Raw genomic sequence first — 22,705 nt, 5'->3', positions numbered from 1 at the left:
TAGCATCCCTTTCACTTGTTTTCTGTCTTCTCATTTTTGACTTGGAGTGTTCTAGCATTAGAGTGCTGAAGTTGTAAGCAGTATATCAAGAATCTAACATCTAGATATAACATATAATCTAAACATAAAGTCATGTCAATCATGCATCTTAGGGAATTATAAAATGATTAAGCTTTTATATTATCAAAGTATCATTGACAAGAACTGTAGTTACATCAAACTGAACCAACTTATCGTACTCTGCTGACAAGTGTTATTTTTTCATAAGACTTATAATGAATACCTGCTTTTTAAATTGTTGAGCCTTTGCAAACGACTTTGAATCATGTCATTCAAGGTCTCTAGCGATCGGTTTTTATCATTTCGCGGATCCCAACGAGGTGGTCTACACCTACCAACATGGCTCAGTTCAGTTGTCAGTGACTTCATGCAGTTGTGCCACGTTTTGGTATGACCGCCCTTAGTTTTCTTCCAACCTACTCCTACACCATGAAACATCGCCCGTCGGGACAGTCAGTGGTTGGACATACGTAACACATGTCCTAACAATCTCAACTGATGAAGTTTCACTACTTCATCAATCGATTTGCCATTCTTACCTAGTACCTGTTTCCTAACAACTGAATTACTTACTCGGTGGTCCCAGGATATACAAGCAATTCTTCGAAGACACTTACAATCAAATACTAGTTACCTACGAATATCCTCTATTCTTACCAGTCATGTTTCACAGCCATAAAGTAGGACGGAACGAACTTCTGCATAAATTCACTTTGTATTGTTTGTTTGAGTCTTCCCATTGATGTTTATGTCTGCAACTGGTCAGTCTCTAATTGGCACAAGCAAGTGGCTATCAGGACTCATTAGCTGAGTGAATAACACGATGGCATCTGAAGCGAACGGTACTGAGTTCGAATCCAAAAGTGAACATCAACTCTGAGATGCAGGTACATCCAATTGACGAGTCCCAAACAGGATGAAGCGCGCGTCAATCTGGATTCCACTGTTAGCCACTATCCATCTTTGCTTAAAAGAACTGCTGAATAGTTGTTATATTATTGTATAATGTATCAAAGCTTATATTTACTTTACTATAAACCTATACTACCTTTCGAATAATATTCTTTTGTTTTCCACTTTGTAAAATCAGATTTCTAGTCTTAAAAAGATTAAAGATGATCAAAGTATACAGATTAATCAATTAACATCCATTAAAACTAATGAAGATAAAAAGTTATTATTACAAAATGCACAACTTCAAGCTAAATGTCAAGAACTTGATAAGCAACTTGATTATTTAAAAGAAAATTTATCTACAGAAAGGTTAGTTAGCTTATGATAGTTGAATTAATGAGTCATTTGAAGTTAGACCACCATGGAAGAAGACCTGGAAGCACTGGACGGCCGTTTCGTCCTATTACGGAACTCCTCAGCAGTGCACATCGACGATCCCGCCTTGCGAGATTCGAAAGCAGGACCTATCCGTTTCGCGAGTGAGCGCTTAAACACTAGACCACTGAGCAAACAGGCATCCAACGGTGTTAATGTCTAGTGCTTCCAGGTTTCTATAGTGGTCTAGCTTGTCAATTTTATTCCTTAACATATTCTTTGATTACCTAAATAAAAAGCGAAATTTGTATGTTAGATTAACGACGATACTTACCACAGAGCTAGCTTGTCCTGAGGACAGTGAATAAATCCGTTTGAATGATGAGTTATCATTCATTGATTATGAACCCTTGAAGAAATTCACAGTTTTTTATAATTTCTCCTTATTACTACCCAGTTATTCCCATTGCTTAATATTCTTGGACACCGATTCACTTGATAAGTCCCCAAATCAGAACACGGTTGAACAAGGGTTAGAGGAAATAGGAGGTGCAATAAGAAAAACATCAGTATGTTCATGAATATTTTTTTCTGGTTAGCGTTATTTTAGCGAGTTGGTTTTCTACGGGATGGGGTCGCTAACCTCATGCCCAATCCTCTTCCTTTACCCGGGCTTGAGACCGGCAGTAGCCCCCGGAGGAGCTACAGGCGAAGTTCTTCTCCAAGTATCGACTAGCTCTGATTGGATAAGAATTGGCCAATCAGTGTGCACCAACGAAATCATTCATGGAACCTGCTTTAAACCAATCTATGTCCCGCTAACGCGGTTATTTAAAGTCTTTATTGTTATCATGTATAAATAACGAGGATGTTTTCAATTACTGAAATATGTTACAGATGCGAATCTTATGCGACGAAGTATTATAAATTTTCGTTTCCCTGGATCATGGTGTTTACAAACGGAACTTATAATCTTCAGGTCTAATAGCTAATAGGTTTCTATTCAATCATTTAATCATAATGAAACACTTAGTATCTTTCAATTTAATTTGATTAACAAAATAGAAATCCGCCGTTATGTAGTTCCTCAAAATCAGATCTTACTATGAAAATTCTAAAGTGGGATATGTTAGATTGAATCTAATGACAAACACTAATCAATAAGATCGAATAATGTCTTTGCTATGTTGCAAACTGTCAGCCAATATCAAAGTCATAATCTTCAATACGAAGGTCAAGACAGTTCTACTGTATGGAGCTAAAACTTGGAGAACTACTATAACTATCATCAAAATAGTACAAGTATTTATAAACAGTGGTTTACACAAGATACTCAATGTCCGTTGACTAGATACCATCAGCAACAACATATTGTGGGAGAGAACAGACCAAGTTCCATCTGAGGAGGGAATTAGGAAGAGATGTTGTAAGTGTATAGGACATACATTGAGGAAATCACCAAACTGCATTACGAGATAAGCACTAACTTGAAAAACTGAAGGGAAACAAAAAAAGAGGAAGGTCGATGAACACACTGCATCGAGAATCGGACACAGACCTGAAAAGGATGAATCGTAAGTGGGAAGAGCTGTAGAAGATTGTCCCTGACAGAGTTGGATGTACAGGACAAGCTGTGAATCACATGTGGAGAAATTCGAACACTTCATTTCTACGCGAAGTTTATGCTGATGATATTGTTCAGAAGGACGACTCATGATCTCAACCATTAATCTTAAAAAGTTAAAAGCACAACTGTTTAGTAATTGTTTTTATAAAAGTAGTTGAGTTACTAGACTGTTATAGACTGATTTCATGAAAATCTATACATAGAATTGTAAGATTCCTTTTAGTTCATTTAAAAATAGTCCATTGTAAAGGTAAATCAATATCATGAACTCTATAAATTTGTTTATTTATATGTTTATCATTGAAGCTAGTAAAGACCTCCACATTTGAGGAGAAGCACGGAATAAAATGGACAGGTTGGATGCAACTAGACGAGTTGGACATCGCAGATGACCTGGTCCTTCTATCCTATACATATAAACAAATCCAGATGAAGACAACCAGTGTAGCAGAAGCCTCTACATCATTAGGCCACAACGTACACAATGCAGAAACCAAGATCCTGAAATACAATACAGAGAACATCAATTAAATCAAACTTGATGGAGAATCATTGGAAGAGGTGGAAACTTTCGAGCTGCTGGTCAGCATCATAGACGAACGAGAAGGAACGGATGAAAATGTAAGGGCAAGGATTGGCAAAGCAGGAACCCCATTTATACAGATAAAGAATATATGCAACTCAAAACAACTGTCAACCAATATCAAAGTCACAATCTTCAATATGAACGTCAACACAGTTCTATGGTATGGAGCTGAAACTTAAAGAACTATCACAACCATCATCAAAATAGTACAAGTATTTATAAACAATTGTCTACATAAGATACTGAATGTTCGTTGTCCGGATACTATCAGCAACAACCTACTGTGGAAGAGAACAAACCAGCTTCCATCTGAGGAGGAAATCAGGAAAAGATGTTGTAAGTGTATAGGACATACATTGAGGAAATCACCAAACTGCATTACGAGATAAGCACTAACTTGGAATGCTGAAGGGAAACCGAAAAGAGGAAGGTCGATAAACACATTGCATCGAGAATCGGAATTAGACTTGAAAAGAATGAATAGTAGGTGGAAAGAATTGTAAAGGATTGCCGACGACAGAGTTGGATGTAGAACCGTGGTGGTGATCGGCTTACACTCCTCCACAAGGACTAATAGGCGTAAGTAAGTAAGTAAGTATGTTTCGAAATAACCAAACGTTAGCCAACTTATTATATTTAACTTTATTTTTCAAAGATTCTAAGCCTATTCCACATTTGATCATGAACCTTATTTATATTCAATTCCTTATTAGAGATAAAATTCAATCAAAAAATGATGATCAATTATTGAAAGTTAAAAATATGGAACTTGAAACGTTATGTACTACTCAAAAGAATCAAGTAATATTTAGTTTTTTTTTAATTTTTTAGATTTTTTTCTTTTTCTTAATAAGTAAATCTGTTATAACTTGTCACCGAGTGGATTCCTTGTTAAACGTATAACGTGATAAGACCGCCAATTGAAGAACAGCGAATTATCGATTGGAACAGTGACACACGAAACCCGTACGAGCCGGTCTAGAGTACTTGTCGGTGCTAGTTTCTGCCTAGCCCAATTAGTTAAGTCCAGAATAGCCTCTGTGGTATGAATCATTATATTTCAAAAATGCTGAGTTTATATACCAAGCAAATTGGCCACATCACACCACAAAACAGTAAACAACTTTTGTACAAGATATCCATCTAGCAACCAAAGGACGGGTTTACTATACAGCAGTTCGTTCCATCCTACTTTATGGTAGTGAAACATGACCGGTAAGAGTAGAGGATATTCATAGGTAAATAGTATTTTATCATAGGTGTCCTCAAAGCATTGCTCGTATATCCTGGAACCATCAGGTAAGTAATACAGTTGTTAGGAAACGGGCACTAGGTAAGGATGACAAATCAATTGATGTGTTAATGAAACTTCATCAGTTCAGATGGTTGCGACATGTGTTACGTATGCCCAACCACCAACTGCTTCGACAAGCGATGTTATATGGTGTAGGAATATGTTGAAAGAAATCTACAGTCGGTCACACCAAAGCATGGCTTAAATCCATGAAGTCACTGACAAGTAGACTGAATCATGTTGGTAGGCATAGACTACTGCGTTGCGATCCACGAGATGATAGCAATCGATAGTTAGAGACGTTGAATGACATGGCTCAAAATCGTTTGTAATGGCGAAGGTGCATCCACTCTTTGTGTTCTCTCAAATTCTAGTCTTCAGAATTCTTCATGTCTCTATCTTTTTTCTCTTTCTAAGTTTATTTCACCGTATTATACTTCTTCAATAACATCTTCAAACCCTAATCTTTCACATAATGCTTATACTCTTACTATTTCTACCACTATGGGATTTGAATCGACAACTGCATCACTGTGTTAATGTGGTATGGCAACTCGAACTGATGTATGTACGTACAAAGTTCTACGTTGTTACTGACTTGACTTGACAAGATTTATCCAAATGTGGCTGTGAATAAGGGGGAACAGTAACCAGTAGACTGGGTGTAATTCATGAATGATAAATCGTATAATAACTGTCTATGGGTCAGAATAAGGCTTATAATAAGGGGGGCACGAATATGAATCGTTACTCAGCAATTATACAATAGGAAATATACCTATCATATTGGTCCATAAATAATCCTCAAAGTTACCATTCATAATTGCACACAGGATTTAACAGTTATACAATTAGTATATATATTATATTAGTCCATTAATGGTTCTCAGAAGTTATCCATACTTTAATCTTCATTAGGAGATCGCTTTACCCTCACCTTCGTCATCCTAGGAGATTCATGCTTTCAGAAGATATTTATTCATGTATTGATAATCAATCAAAAATTTAGGAAATTTAACACCATATAGGTTTACCAAAATTGTATAAAGCATTAATTTGCGCATTATAGATAAACTGATTCCTTATGTAATCAAGTGTGAACCCCCCCCCTAATCAATGAAATCATAGTGTCGGTTGCTATGTCAAGTGCGTATACCCTGTTCTAGCTTCTGGACAGGACAATTTATTCATTCTTCTAAGCCACATTTTTACCCTGTCACTTATTCACTTATCAACTCTGAACGTTTTGATGTGTGTGTGTGTACACATCTTATCCTATTCATCACATATCTGTAACTTCGTTTTGTGTGACTATAAATATTGATTAACACTTGATTAAATGGTGTTGGTTCATATGCTTTCTCCACCACGGATTACTTCGTTTCTCTTCGTTCCTTTGATCATCTGGCCTAGATCAACGATTGTATGAAATATACGTATTCGAAATTCATTCTCGTATTTGACTTGTTTTAATTCTGTTATTCACGAATGCTAGTTAAGTCGATAATTATATACGACGATTGGCGATATGTATATCTCGTGCAATCATTGATTTGAATAGGCAGTCAGGGAGACGAAAGAAAGAACAATGAAGCAGATTGAAGAAATGGTGAGATGAGTGCGACGTGAAATGACGTGCAGTTTGTTATATCCCGTGAGGACCGGCTACTGCCGGTCCCAAGCCCGGGTAAAGGAGGAGGGTTGGGCATGGGGTTAGCGACCCCATCCCGTAGAAAATCAACTCGCTAAAAAAAACGCTTACCAGAAAAAATCATTCAAACCATTCAAACTCTGCCCTGGGAGTAGAAGGAATAATTATGACGTCTCATGATGAAAGCCGAATTCCTTCGGAAGTCATGAGGCCGATGCACCTTCTTACAACCAGAGCGACAATTTTTATAGGTAAATGGAATGTCCGGACAATGTGGGAGACCGGCAGAGTCTTCCAAATTGCTGCAGAAATGAGAAAATACAACCTGGAGGTTCTTGGAATCAGCGAAACACATTGGACGCAGGTTGGACAACAACGACTGTCTTCAGGAGAACTTCTGTTATACTCCGGTCATGAAGAAGAAAATGCCCCACATACACAAGGAGTGGCACTGATGCTGTCCAGAAAAGCACAAAATGCACTTATAGGATGGGAATCTCATGGACCGAGGATCATCAAAGCCTCCTTCAAAACAAAGAGAGAGGGCATTACAATGAACGTCATCCAGTGCTATGCGCCGACCAACGACTACGATGAAGACGCTAAAAACCAATTCTACGATAGGCTGCAGTCAATCTTCGAGAAGTGCCCAACCAAGGACCTGACCATTCTGATGGGAGATCTCAATGCTAAGATTGGAATGCACAACACTGGATACGAAGACGTCATGGGACAATATGGACTGGGAGAAAGGAACGAAAATTGTGAGAGATTTGCAAACCTATGTGCCTTCAATAAACTGGTCATAGGTGGCACCATATTCCCACACAAAAACATACACAAAGCCACTTGGATTTCACCGGATCACATTACACAGAATCAAATCGACCATATCTGCATCAACAAAAAGTTCAGGAGGACGATGGAGGATGTGAGAACCAGAAGAGGAGCTGATATAGCATCCGATCATCATTTGCTGGTCGCCAAGATGAAACTAAAACTCAAGAAGCACTGGACAATGGCGTGGACAACATCACAAAAGTTTAATACGGCCTTTCTTCGAGATGCTGACAAACTCAACGAATTTAACATAGCCCTCAGCAACAGGTTCGAGGCCTTTCATGATCTACTCAATGGAGAGGGAACCACCATAGAGAGCAGCTGGAAAGGTATCAAGAAGGCAATCGTTTCAACATGTCAGGAGGTTCTGGGCCAAAAGAAGCACCATCACAAGGAATGGATCAATGTTGGTACACTGGATAAGATTGAAGCAAGGAGGAACAAGAAGGCAGCAATCAATATCAGCCGAACAAGAGCGGAAAAAGCCAAGGCACAAGCCGAATACACAGAGGCAAACAAGCAAGTGAAGAGGAGCATCAGAACCGACAAACGTAAATATGTGGAAGATTTAGCAACGACAGCGGAAAAGGCTGCAAGAGAGGGAAACATGAGACAACTGTATGATACAACAAAGAAACTTTCTGGAAATTACTGTAAGCCAGAAAGACCAGTGAAAAGCAAGGAAGGCAAAGTAATCACCGATATTGAAGAACAACGGAACAGGTGGGTAGAACACTTCAAGGAACTCTTGAATCGACCAGCTCCACTGAACCCACCCAACATCGAAGCAGCACCCACAGACCTCCCAATCGATATTGGCCCACCAACAATTGAATAGATCAGCATGGACATTAGACAGGTCAAGAGTGGCAAAGCAGCGGGACCAGACAATATCCCGGCAGAGGCACTGAAGGAAAATGTAACAGCAACTGCCAAAATACTCCACATCCTCTTCAGTAAGATTTGGGACGAAGAACAAGTACCAACAGACTGGAAAGAAGGACTTCTCATCAAGATACCAAAGAAAGGCGATCTCAGCAAGTGCGATAACTACAGGGGCATCACTCTTCTCTCAATACCAGGAAAAGTCTTCAAAAAAGTATTGTTAAACAGGATAAAGGATTCCGTGGACGCCCAACTTCGAGATCAACAAGCTGGATTTCGTAAGGATAGATCGTGCACAGATCAAATCGCAACTCTACGTATCATTGTGGAACAGTCAATCGAATGGAACTCATCACTCTACATCAACTTCATCGACTACGAGAAGGCATTTGATAGCGTGGACAGGACGACACTATGGAGTCTTCTTCGACACTACGGCGTGCCTGAGAAGATAGTAAATATCATACGGAACTCCTATGATGGACTAAACTGCCAAATCGTCCACGGAGGACAACTCACCGACTCGTTCGAAGTAAAGACCGGTGTTAGACAAGGTTGCTTACTCTCACCCTTTCTCTTTCTCCTGGTGATCGACTGGATTATGAAGACGTCAACTTCTGGAGGAATGCACGGGATACAGTGGACAGGCAGGATGCAGCTTGACGATTTAGACTTCGCGGATGATCTGGCTCTTCTATCACAAACGCAACAACAAATGCAGGAGAAAACGACCAGTGTAGCAGCAGCCTCAGCAGCAGTAGGTCTCAATATAAACAAAGGGAAAAGCAAGACTCTCCGATACAATACAACATGCACCAATCAAATTACACTTGATGGAGAAGCTTTGGAGGATGTGGAAACCTTTAAATATCTGGGCAGCATCATTTATGAGCATGGTGGGTCAGATGCAGATGTGAGGGCGAGGATCGGCAAAGCAAGAGCAGCATACCTACAACTGAGGAACATCTGAACTCAAAACAATTGTCAACCAACACCAAGATCAGGATTTTCAATACAAATGTGAAGACAGTTCTACTGTATGGGGCGGAGACGTGGAGAACTACGAAAACCATTATCCAGAAGATACAAGTGTTTATTAGCAGTTTTCTACGCAAGGTACTTCGGATCCGATGGCCAGACACTATCAACAACAAGTTACTGTGGGAGACAACAAACCAGATTCCAGTGGAGGAAGAAATCAGGAAGAAGCGCTGGAAGTGGATTGGGCATACTTTGAGGAAATCACCCAATTGTGTCACAAGGCAAGCCCTCACATGGAATCCTGAAGACCAAAGGAAGAGAGGAAGACCAAAGAACACATTACACCGAGAAATGGAGACAGACATGAGAAGAATGAACAGTGGTTGGGTAGAACTAGAAAAGAAGGCTCAGGACAGAGTGGGTTGGAGAATGCTGGTCGGCGGCTTATGCTCCATTGGGAATAACAGGCGAAAGAGAGAGAGAGGAAGAGGTGAGGAATAATGAATGGTAACTCTGAGGATTATATATGGACCAATATGATATGTATATTTCCTATTCTATAATTGTTAAATAACTAAACTATTCATATTGCAAAGGCTGTTATTGGTGTTCTGAACTTAAGTGGCTGGGTTAGGCAGATAGCAGGGCCGATACGCACTCTAGACTGCTCGTACGGTTTTCGTGTGTCACTGTCCCAATCGACAAAATTCGGTGCTCTTTGATTGGCGACTTTATCATGTCATACGATAACAAGACACCCACTCGGCTACAAGATATAACACAGTTGGGTAGTTTTACAGTGATCATTAGTTTTCTATGATTCCTTAACTAACATCTGCTCTCCATGAAATATGAACATTTTCAGTTAAAGAAGTTCCCTTAAATAATTCAATGTTCAATAATAGTGTACAATTGTAGTGAACGAGAACAACAGTGAGTTGGTTTTCTATTGAATGGGGTCGCTAACCTCATGCCCAACCCTCCTCCTTTACCCGGGCTTGGGACAAGCAGTAGCCCCCAGATGAGCTACAGGCGGAGTTAAGGTATTACAGAATGTCTTAGTAAAATCTGAGAACCATACAATGAATAATACATTTGCAAAGTGTTCATTATTTGCCTCAGACTGCATTATTCCTGCATTTCTATACCGACTTCCTTTTGTTCCCATTCTTTCCTTCTTGATCTTCTCGACTTTCTACTGCCAGACATTCTATTCCTGACTAACTTTATATACTACTTATGTCGATATAAATAGCACACATCACATAATGATAAAAGAAGTTTAATTAGTTTGCAAATAATCCTTATACATGAGAAATGCTATGAGGGCGTGTGTGAATTGACAAACGATTACTGTTGTAAGCTTTTTGAAATCAAATTTTCCATGTCAGCTGTTTTGATTTAACATGACCAGAGTACAACAGCTGATTAGTAATTTAGTAAATATTTAGTTTTTTATAGCCTCAATGGTTTGTTTTAAACAAATGTATCTGGTCCACACCAGGGTGCTTGGTACCTGTGTGGTTGCGACACAGAATTGAGCTGTACTATTCAGATTGTAGCGTTAAAGCCCATATAGTGTCTGGTTCTCTTGTGGGGCTGTACTGCTCAAGTTAAGCCTGAGCAGTGTCTGGTTCTCCTGTTAAACGCGATTGAGCTGTATTGTTTGGGTTGTCATGTGGAAGTCTGAGTGGCGTCTGGTTCTCTTGAAAACCAATGCAACATTAGCCTGGCCCACAAGGGTATATTACATAATATAAATAATCTGTACAGCGTTGGTGAATATCATTATTTCTTCTTTTTAATATTCAAAATACGTGAATACATTGCAGGCATTTGACCAAAAGTGTTTTCAAAGAATTATTTAGGTTTATTGATATCACGGATCACCTAATAGCTCTAAGATAAGGCTTAAAGTCTTAGGTAGAAGTTAAGAACCTCTTGATTAGGTTATAAACTTTCAACAAATTAGGTGATGACGACATGTATTTCTTTTGCTTATTCACCATCTAGAACTGCTATAGGTGTTAACTGTCTTTTGGGTAAAGTCACATGTGTTTTTAGATAGTGAAAAAGATTTTTAGCTCAGGTGGACGATTTTGATGGAGTTTTCTTCTCTGAGCTGAATGGTTTGATCGTGGAGCTTTCATCGTCCTTCTGAACGGCATCATCAGCACAAACTTCAGGTAGAAGTGAAGTGTTCGAATTTCTTCTCATGTGGTTCACAGCTTGATCTGTACACCTTGATGTTGATTGGTTCTTGTTGACCTTAAATCTGTCATTGTTTACTTCTTTATTTTGGTTGTATCTCCCAATGGTTTGATTTTTGTTCCGATGTTTCTGCATAATTTTCCTGATGGTTTGATAAATTAGATTGATTTCAATGTGCCCGTTGATTGCTGATTGACCTGAGTGCCAAGCTTCTAAAAATTCTCTGGTATTTTTGAAATTGCCTCTATCCAAAATCTTCACATTTTTTCCAGTTGAATGTGTTTCGACAGTTGTCTACATGCATTGATATAAGTAAAGACAAGCCTAAAAGGGGGAGACAAGCCACAAAGTAGCACCAGATCAAGATGTCATTGTATCTCAGTAACCATGTCGATTAGGAATGTTAAAAAGTAAACACTGAAATCATTTATACCAATATTGGTATTGTCTCATCTAACTGAAAAAGTCTCAAAAAGGGGTAAAATGTTTTTTTCAACTGCTAACTACAATCCAAATGAACTGAAATACAATATTGAGGCTATCTGCATGGCATTCACATAAATTAATGATCATATATGTATGGATGATTATAAACTCGGTAGAAATGATTTCTTAGTTGAATTATTCATTTTATTATTTATTACTTAGTTACGCCTGTTACTCCCAATGGAGCATAGACCGCCGACCAGCATTCTCCAACCCATTCTGTCCTGAGCATTCCTTTCTAGTTCTATCCAATTGTTGTTCATTCTTCTCATGTCTATCTCCATTCCTCGGTGTAATGTGTTCTTTGGTCTTCCTCTTTTCCTCTGGCCTTCAGGATTCCATGTGAGGGCTTGCCTTGTGACGCAGTTGGGTGATATCCTTAATGTATTTCCTACCCTTGTATCATTTAACGGTCACTAGTTAAATGATCCCAATGTGGTGTGGGTTACTTATATTCACATAAGTAGTGTATAACGATGGTCGGGTATTGAATGTATTTCACTAGAAGATCGATAAGAAAAGAACGGAAACGAAACGCAATGGTATGATGATACATGAAGAATAATAATCAATGACGATGAACTGATATTTGCAGAAGGACTAGTCAAGTTTGAGACAATTGATTGATAGTTTGCAAATTAACTATTTACTATATTTTATATAATTGAGATTATGAGTCAGTTGAAACTAGACCACCATAAAAGAAGATCTGGAAGCACTGGACGACCGTTTTGTCCTATTGTGTGACTCCTCTGAAGTGCGCAACCACGATCCCACCTCACGAGATTCGAACTCAGGACCTGAGGAGGCCCACAGTAGGACGAAACGGCCTTCCAGTGCTTCCAGGTTTTCCATGGTGGTCTAGACTCATGATCTCAACTATATAAAATTACTAAAATCTCCACAAAACCGCCTACTGTTTACTATATGGTTGTCAGATTTTAGTGAGATATTCTGTAATTTTGTGCTTAAAGAAATTCGATTGTCCCCACTTGTGTTCTTGTTCAATTAATTAATTAATTAAACATTATTCATTGTATCTTTAATGGTTACTAGTAAATTGATCCGAATGTAGTGTGGGTTACTTATACTCACATAAGTAGTATATGATGATGGTCAGGCTAGAATGTATTTCAGTAGAGGATCGATAAGAGAAGAACGGGAACGAAACGTAATCGGAGACGATGGACTGATATTTTCAGAAGGAACAGTCAAGATTGAGACAATTGATTGATAGTTCGTAAAGTAACTGTTGACTGTGTGGTTGTCAGATTTCAAAGACATAGTCCTCACTTATGTTCTTCTTCTTTACTATACTACTAATTAAACATTATTGATTCCTTTTTCCTATTTCATTATTAAAACTCTATATCAGTTATGTATATTAACTGAACAAATGAATAAATTACGTAATGAATTCATGAATCAATGTCAAGTTTCTGTAGACTCAACAAAGAATCAAGTTAGAAGTGAATTACAAATTGAACAATTCATTAATTCAACACGTACTGAATTATTTGATTTAAGAAATGAAGTACAAACTCAACGATTTGAAATTGAAAATCAACGTAATGAATTAATGAATAAATCTAAAGGTAATCTTGATCCTTTATTATCATTTTATCATTGCTTACTTACTTACTTATTTACGCCTGTTACTTCCAATGGAGCATAGGCCGTCGACCAGCATTCTCCAACCCATTCTGTCCTGAGCATTCCTTTCTAGTTCTATCCAACCACTGTTCATTCTTCTCATGTCTGTCTCCATTTCTCGGTGTAATGTGTTCTTTGGTCTTCCTCTCTTCCTTTGGTCTTCAGGATTCCATGTGAGGGCTTGCCTTGTGACACAATTGGGTGATTTCCTCAAAGTATGCCCAATCCACTTCCAGCGCTTCTTCCTGATTTCTCCCTCCTCTGGAATCTGGTTTGTTGTCTCCCACAGTAACTTGTTGTTGATAGTGTCTGGCCATCGGATCCGAAGTACCTTGAGTAGAAAACTGCTAATAAACACTTGTATCTTCTGGATAATGGTTTTCGTAGTTCTCCACGTCTCCGCCCCATACAGTAGAACTGTCTTCACATTTGTATTGAAAATTCTAACCTTGGTGTTGGTTGACAATTGTTTTGAGCTCCAGATGTTTTTCAGTTGTAGGTATGCTGCTCTTGCTTTGCCGATCCTCGCCCTCACATCTGCATCTGATCCACCATGCTCATAAATGATGCTGCCCAGATATTTAAAGGTTTCCACATCCTCCAAAGCTTCTCCGTCAAGTGTAATTTGATTGGTGCATGTTGTATTGTATCGGAGAGTCTTGCTTTTCCCTTTGTTTATATTGAGACCTACTGCTGATGAGGCTGCTGCTACACTGGTCGTTTTCTCCTGCATTTGTTGTTGCGTTTGTGATAGAAGAGCCAGATCATCCGCGAAGTCTAAATCGTCAAGCTGCATCCTGCCTGTCCACTGTATCCCGTGCTTTCCTCCAGATGCTTCATTTTATCATTACCTATTGTATATTGTGAATAAGACTGAAAAGAGTTTTATTCTCTGAGATGAAAAGTTTGGTCATGAAGCTTTCATCTTTCTTCTGAACAATATCATCAACACAAACTTTGAGTGGAATTGAAGTATTCGAAGAACTATGAAAGATCCTCAGCTAAACCATTCAGCTCAGGGAACAAAACTCCTTTCAATCTTATTCACAATATATAATAGGTTTTGTTAAAGTACTACTTCCATGAGGAAATGTGAATACGAATAACCAAGATGATGTAATCGAAAGATTATAATACTAGATTATGTAATACGAGCAAGGTACATTAGCCGTAGCCAGCGCTCACTTTCAACTTAGATACGAGAACATATCCCAGTTTGGTTTTACAAGGGTGAGAGGAAAGCAGTTAGGAGTTCTATACTTGAACACCTAATCGACTATAATCATTCTACAGATCCACAGTTTGATTTTAGGGGTTGTTTATATGATTCGTTCAAATCTATTTAGATTTCTTCGTATCCAACTCCTCAAAAAAGTAGCTGAAGCTCTCACTATCCATGAGTTTAAACCAGAACTATGCGTATAAAAGAAGTACGTCTTATCGTTATCGTTACCGTAGCCTTAATTAATATTATTATTATTATTTTCATAGTTGAAATCACGAGTTAATTGAAGCTAGATCATCATGGAAAACCTGAAAGCACTGGACGTCCGTTTCGTCAGTTCTTGATGAAACTCCTAAATCTAATCTCTAACATTAACTATCAACTGCATCTCAGAGTTGTTGATGTTCACTTTGGGACTCAAACCCAATACCTTTCGCTTCAAACGTCATCGCGTTATCCACTCAGCTACTGAGTCCTGATAACCACTTGCTTGTGCAATGGGGTGATGTTTAAATTTACTTAGTATTGTTTGTTTGAATCTTCCCATTGAAGTTCGAATCCCACTGTAAACATCAACTTTGAAATGCAGGTACATCCAACTGACGAGTCCCAAAGAGGATGAAACGCGTGTCAAACTGGATTCCACTGCTAACCACTATCCATCTTTACTTACCAATGATATTCCAAATAACACAAACTCATTTAATTATGTAAAAGTAAATCAATCATTAAAACAAGTTCAATTTATATTTTACAGCACTAAATCATGAATTAAGCTTACTATCTACACGTTTAACAAATTCTAATTCATTTGAAACCATGGCAGCTACTAACTACAATATGACAACTACTCCCACTTCAAGAAAAGAAGATCAAGATGATGATCAGGATCATGATCATGGTGATGATGAAGATGGTGATAAGAAGATACAACAAATAATCCGATTGTTTCGTAATCATTTTATGATTCATATGAATGAATTTGAAAATAAAGTAACAAGTATTACAGAACGTTTAAATTTAGAAGTAAATCAAATGCAAACATTTAAAGTATGTTGATTAATGTATACGTTTTGTGAGAAGGGGGTTTTGTGGAGATTTCAGTAACTTTTTATAGAGTTGAGATCATGAGACATTGGAAGGTAGACCACCATGGAAAACCTGGAAGCACTGAATGGCTGTTTCGTCCTATTGTGGGACTCCTCAGCAGTGCGAATCCACGATCCCGCCTCGTGAGATTCGAACCCAGGACCAACCAGTCTCGCGCCAGAGCGCTTAACCTCTAGACTACTAAGCCGGCATCCGACGGTGTTAATGTCGAATCTTGCGAGGTGGGATCGTGGATGGGTACTACTGAGGAGTCTCAGGACGAAACGGCCATCCAGTGCTCCTAGGTTCTCCGTGGTGGTCTAGCTTCAAATTACTAATGATCTCAACTAGTGAAATTACTATGATATCTAGAAAAACCATTTTTTAGATTATTTTATTTTATCAGTAAGTTTATCTTTTATAGAAAATGACAAACACTTATATCTTAATAGTTGTTTAGTTAAACTTTTGTAAACATTTGTACTCTTATTCAATATGTCTATATAGGTCGACACTAAACTGGATTGTGGTTAAGAGCGTGAAGTGAGCACATCTTCCAATGGGCGACTTACATGCTGATTTGAATACTCGATATTCATTCGATAAAATAGCTGCTGATTTTGGGGCCTTGGGTTGTCGCATCTATGCTTATGTGTCGACTATAAAGTGTATGGGCCTGGCTTATGCTTTCTATAAATGTGCGGGTATCGTGTACTTGCAAGCAGAAATATATGCCTATATGTAATTGTGGGACGTGCGAACTTGTCTATACTTACTATGACTACATGTATCAGCATACTAGCAACCGCGCCCATCTCTGTCAATCTGAATTTTACTAAATTGTATGTATCTTCTATATCTGCATTTGAATATATACTCATGAAACATACTTGAGCGTAGATAAATTCCACGTTTCGACACTAGTGAACTTATTTGCGGTTCATCAGCGCTTTTGCTTGCTTAAATGCTTCTCAACGTGGTAGCTAAGATATGTCCCTGTCTACACAATTCTTCAGTGTCCAATCGCACTGTCGATGGGATCTCCTCTTTGCCTAAAGAGCCTTAGGGCTTCACGCATATTTGTTGGGCGGATAACCATAAAGGTTACATTCAACAATTAATAAACTGAGATTAAAGTCTATCAATCCATTCATATTATCATGTCATATGAAATAGATGATTTCGCATTGATTAGTAAGAAATATCTTAGTACTTGGTGTTATATACGTCTATACGTTATGTAGAGTCAGAGTCATATATACTCTACCATTGATCTACTTCGGTTGTATTTGACTAAGTTACTTTGAAACTGATTCATCACCGAATAGTAATCAATGTCGTGTTTTCTCTCTTGGAATTCCATACTGATCATCAAACTGATAAGCTAATGGATTTATCAGAGTATTGTACCTTTTTTTTACGTCGAATGGTTGAATTTAGCCAGTCAAGTGAGCCTTGTTTGCTCTAAATTATATTGATTTTTTTTACACATGTTTGTATTGATTAGTACAGTTGAAGCAAACCTTTATGGAAAGAGACTGTCTTCTCTGTTATATCTAAAGCTTAGGTTCCTGATATCCCGCACTCGTATGGTAGTATCCTCCAAATTGAAAATGAGAAGACAGAAGACGAGTTAGAAAGAATGTTGTGACAACAGTGTTAAATATGGTACAAAACTCTCAGGTATTTACAGTTTTCAGTAAAAGCGAAATCGTCATTATAGTCATCCAATCCGCATACATCGGATTTTAGTCTTTGTCCAACAGACATGATATACGTCGAGATTCTGGAATATTCTTCCAAAAGATAATTGGATGGAATATCTTCGGCTCTTACTGACCTTCTTAGATCTTCCTCAAGTTCACTCGTAGGTCGTCCTCAAACTCAATATATTGAGTCAAGTATCGCTGTGATAGGTCTTATTAGTGAGTTATTCAACCTCATCTTACTACCTATTGTCGATATGCACATAAGCTTGGTTCAGAAATGTTTGTCTACTATTTTGTATAAGAGGAAAAGTTGTGTCTACTTTGATCTTAATTATTCAAATGTATATTCAATGATCATTCTATACATAAATCAAGATTTGTTTAGTTAGTTAGTATTATTGATCTAAATAATAGGTGTGTCTTGTAGCCTAATACTTGGACCTTTATACAGTTATTGATACTAATCTTTAATAAATAGTGGAAAGATTCAAGTAAACAACAATACCAAGTGAATTTCAACTTCACCCCATTGCACAAGCAAGTGATTATCAGGACTCAATAGCTAACTTGATAACGCGATGGCGTTTGAGGCAAACAGTACTGCGTTCGAGTCGTAGAGTGAACATCCACTTTGAGATGCAGGTATATCCATCCGACGAGTCCCAAATAGGACGAAACGCGCGTCCTTGATTCCACTCCCAGTCATTATCCATCTTTGCTTATAATGCTTGTGAATTAAGGCTATACCGAGGCGATACGCACAGTGTGCACATATGCCAATTAGAGACTGATCAATCGCATTCCCAAAAATCAATGAGAAGATTCAAACAAACAATACCAAGTGAATTCAAACTTCACCCTATTGCGCAAGTAAGTGATTATCAGCACTCAGTAGCTAACTGGATAGTTTGAAGGCGTTTGAAGCAAACGGTTTTGGGTTCGAGTCTCAGAGTGAATATCCACTTTGAGATGCAGCTGCATCCATCTGATGAGTCCCAAGTAAGACGAAACGCGCTTCAAGCTGGATTCCATTGCTAGTCACCATCCATATTTGCTTGTTTAAAACGTTTATCTCTACGATTTCTTTCTTTTTATTGAGATCTTTCAATTCAATTCTCTTCATTTTATAGATCTATGCAAATTCTCTTATGGAGAAGATCAATGCTACAGAATCTAAACAAAGCTCGCTTATTTTAACTGACCGTCACAATCAGAGAATTTTGAAACATTTAGATATAAGTAATGCTATAAGAAATAAAATGCAACAGTTTGTAGAAGATTCACGTAAGGTAAGAAAAAAAACAAAAATCCCATATTAGTAAACATTGGTTACCATGGTATTTGTTTTACATTTTATAAACTTTGATGATTATTCGATTATGAGGGGATGACAATTTTGTCACATGTTGCCTTTCTTGATATTAAGTTTGCTATTGAGTAATAGCCAGTTATTTCTTATTCGATTGATGATACATATTACTTATATCTACCGACATGAGTAGCGCATACCGCACTCATCCCCTCCTTTATAGCAGTCGTTCTTGCGATGGTTTCGCTCGCCATGCCACTTTCTTTTTTTCTTCAGTATGTGCTACGCTCTCCGCTGAAATGTCGAGTCTGCGGCGCGTTGACCTCCATAGCTCTGTTGACCTGCCGGACCATGAAATCCGACGTACACCTAGCACCCGGGACGTCCGACATCTGCGCTCCAGCGAATTGCCGAGTCGCCTACATCCGATGCCCGCCCAGTAGCCGCACGTCCCGCCGCTCCTCCCCATCGACAGCACCCGCTACAGCCAACGACGTCCAGTCGGAACACTGCACTCGACGCCACCTTCTCGCACCAGACCGCTCCAACTAGCACCTTAGCTTCGGGTTCACAACGGCGTCCACAGAATAGCACCTTTGCCCAATCCTGGTTGTCAGCGATGCCAAATGTAGTGAACGAGTACACAAGTGAGGATAATCGAATGTATTTGAATACAAAATTACAGAACGTCTTAGTAAAATCTGAGAAATGTACAGCGAATACTTCACTTGTAAAATATCAATCAATCATCTCAGACTTTATTGTTCCTTCAGTTTCAAAGAGATCATTCTCTGTTCTCGTTCTCGTTTCTTCTATCTTTTTAATCTTCTGTCTCCAGGCATTTCACTTCCGATTGATGATACATACTACTTATATCTGTCGATATCAGTAGCACACACCACACTATCATATCCCATTTCAACATAAACTTGAACATGTCATGCTTAACTCACTAAAAAAGTGTTATCAGATTGCCTCATTTTCCAGATGTCATTTGACTCTTATCCAAATTCTTAATCAATTGATAACAGTATAGAAAAAGTGACATAAGAGAAAATATTTTTACTGTTAGATAAACTTGTCAATAATAATGTGATCAGAAAGAAGTTTGATAATGAGAATCGTTTCAAACAAGGCTAGTAGTTGAAGTCGTTTGGTTAGAATTGGCCATCAAACTACATAGAATTCAATGAAAATGCAATTATTTTGTTGCTTACATCCAGTTAAATGGTTTGAATTATTTTTCCCGGTTAGCGTTCTTTTTAGCGAGTTAGTGTTCTACGGGATGGGGTCGCTAACCCCATGCCCAATTCTCCTCTTTTATCCAGGTTTGGGACCGGCAATAGCTCCCAGAGGGGGTACAGGCGAAGTTGCATACCTCCAGTAAATTATAGAAAACAATGTAAACGATAAGTAAGCAGATGTAGGCCAATAAAGCAAGAGTATTAATATATTGGAAAAAGAACTCAGATTTTCGGTTATGTAATAAACTCTTCAATCACTGACATCAAGAATCTTACGAATTACTCGAAAAATGCTTACATCTCAAATCAGCTATATGTAATTTGGTTGACTTTCAGTTATAACAGTTAAAATCATGAGTCAATCTAAGCTAGATCACTATTGAAAACTTGGAAGCATTGATGATTTCAATTGTGAAAATACTAAAATCTCAACAAATCCTAATACTTGAAATCATGAATCAATTAAAGCTAGACCACTATGAAAAACCTGGAAGCACTGGACGGCCACTTTGTCCTATTGTGGGACTCCTCAGCAGTACCTATCCACGATCCCGCTTTGCAGGACAAGAACCCAGGACCTATCAGCCTCGCGCGCGATTGCTTAATCTGTAGACCACTGAGAATGCATTCAACGATGTTAATGTCTAACTCCAACCAATCCACGAAATTGAGCAACCTTTCATTATTGTCTTCAGTGAGTTGATATATCACAATAGACCTGATTGAACTCCACTAGTCACTGTTTCTCACTAGAACTCCAGGAAATACCACTCGAAGCCAGTCACTAGTAAGCATATGATTATTATCAGAAGAGGTTTTTTGTGGAGATTTTAGTTGAAATCCTCATACTTTGAATTATATGTTCTAATCTGATCACCATTAAACTGTTCTCCAATCATTTCAATGAAATAAAAAGGGTATCCTTTGGAACCAAAAAATGTCTCATCTAAAATTCACCGTCATATAATGGCGATCTAATTAATAACCTAAATGATAATATTACAGTTATGAGTGTATGATTTAGTTATAATCTTCAATGTGGATGATACAATGAATTAGATTCAACTGAGATCTATTTTCTTATACACTAAAATGATATGGCTCAAAATCGTTTGCAATGGTGAAGGTGCATCCATTCTTTGTGTTCTATCAAATTCTAATCTTCTAAATTATTCATGTCCCTTTCATATTTTTCTCTTTCCAAACTTATTAAACTGAATTATACTCCTTGAATGATATCTTCAAACCCTAATGTTTCCGATACTCTTACTACCTCAACCACTATGGCAGTGAAACATGGCCGATAAGAGTAGAGGATATTCGTAAGCTGCTAGTATTCTATCACAGGTATCTTCGAAGCATTGCTCGTATATCCTGGGACCACCAAGTAAGTAATGCAATTGTTAGGAAACGGGCACTAGGTAATCATGGCAAATCTATTGATGAAGTAGTGGAACTTCATCAGTTGAGATGGCTAGGACACGTGTTACGTACGCTCGACCACCGACTGCCCCGACGTGCAATGTTTTATGGTGTAGGAGTAGGTTGGAAGAAAGCTAGGGGCGGCCAGATCAAAAGGTGACACAAATCCATGAAGTCACTGACAAGTAGACTAAGCCATGTTGGTAGGAGTAAAATACGTGGTTGGGATTCGTGAGATGATAGCAACCGATGGTTAGAGACCTTGAATGACATGGCTCAAAATCGTTTGCAATGGCGAAGATGCATCCATTCTTTGTGTTCTCCCAAATTCTAATCTTCTGAATTTTTCATCTCCCTATCTATTTTCTCTTTTCAAATTTATTTCACTGGATTATACTCCTTTAATAACATCTTCAAACCATAATCTTTTTGATTACTGCTTATACTCTTACTACTTCTACCACTATGGGATATGAATCGACAACTGCATCTCTGTATTAATGTGGTATGGCAATTCGAACTGATGTACGTACGTATGAAGTTCTACATTGTTGCTGACTGACTGACACTAAAATGAATAAACGTTCAGGTGCGAGACCTAAGGTCCCAAGTTCGAATCCCACTTACAAGATCATAGATGAGCACTGTTGAAGAGTCCCGCACTAAAACGAAACATCTGTCCTATGCTTCTATGTTAATTTTATCCCAAAATATGTAATAAATCTTTATTTATATATATTTTTCTTTCTCTATAAATACCTTTAGAAGAAACGAGCATTATGTCTTCGTATAGTATTATTGAAACGAAAACTTAATTTCTTTGAATATGAAATGGAGAAATTACGTCAAGAGAATAACAATCTAAAGTGAAACAAAAAATTGGTTTATCTTTTTTTAAAATTGTTTAAATTTATGTTTTGCTATTAGATAGTTTATTATAGTTGAAAGCGTGAGTCAATTGAAGCTAGACCACCATGGAAAACCTGGAAACACTGGACGGCCGTTTCGTCCTATTATGGGACTCCTCAGCAGTGCGCATCCACGAATGGTTGCTCAACTTCGTGGATCAGTTGAAGTTAGACATTAACACCGTTGGATGCCAGCTCAGTGGTCTATCGGTTAAGGGCTTCGGCTCGAGACTGGTAGGTCCTGGGTTCGAATCCC

The 22,705-nt window shown here is 38.2% G+C and overlaps 1 protein-coding gene across 1 annotated transcript in view; it reads left to right on the top strand.

Moving 5' to 3' along the window:
- The window catches only part of Smp_133950 (hypothetical protein), a gene marked incomplete at both ends in the record, with an annotated part of 31,681 nt that overhangs the window by 6,000 nt on the left and 2,976 nt on the right, over positions 1 to 22,705 (top strand). Inside the window, 3 exons of the mRNA XM_018795336.1 lie at positions 13,282 to 13,485; positions 18,698 to 18,854; positions 22,309 to 22,407. Of these exons, the coding sequence (XP_018649659.1) occupies positions 13,282 to 13,485; positions 18,698 to 18,854; positions 22,309 to 22,407 (460 nt within the window). The remainder of the gene's footprint in view (positions 1 to 13,281; positions 13,486 to 18,697; positions 18,855 to 22,308; positions 22,408 to 22,705) is intronic.

This window comes from Schistosoma mansoni, chromosome 2 (assembly GCF_000237925.1).
Source record: "Schistosoma mansoni strain Puerto Rico chromosome 2, complete genome".
NCBI lineage: Eukaryota > Metazoa > Platyhelminthes > Trematoda > Strigeidida > Schistosomatidae > Schistosoma > Schistosoma mansoni.
This window is presented reverse-complemented; position numbering and strand designations above follow the sequence as displayed.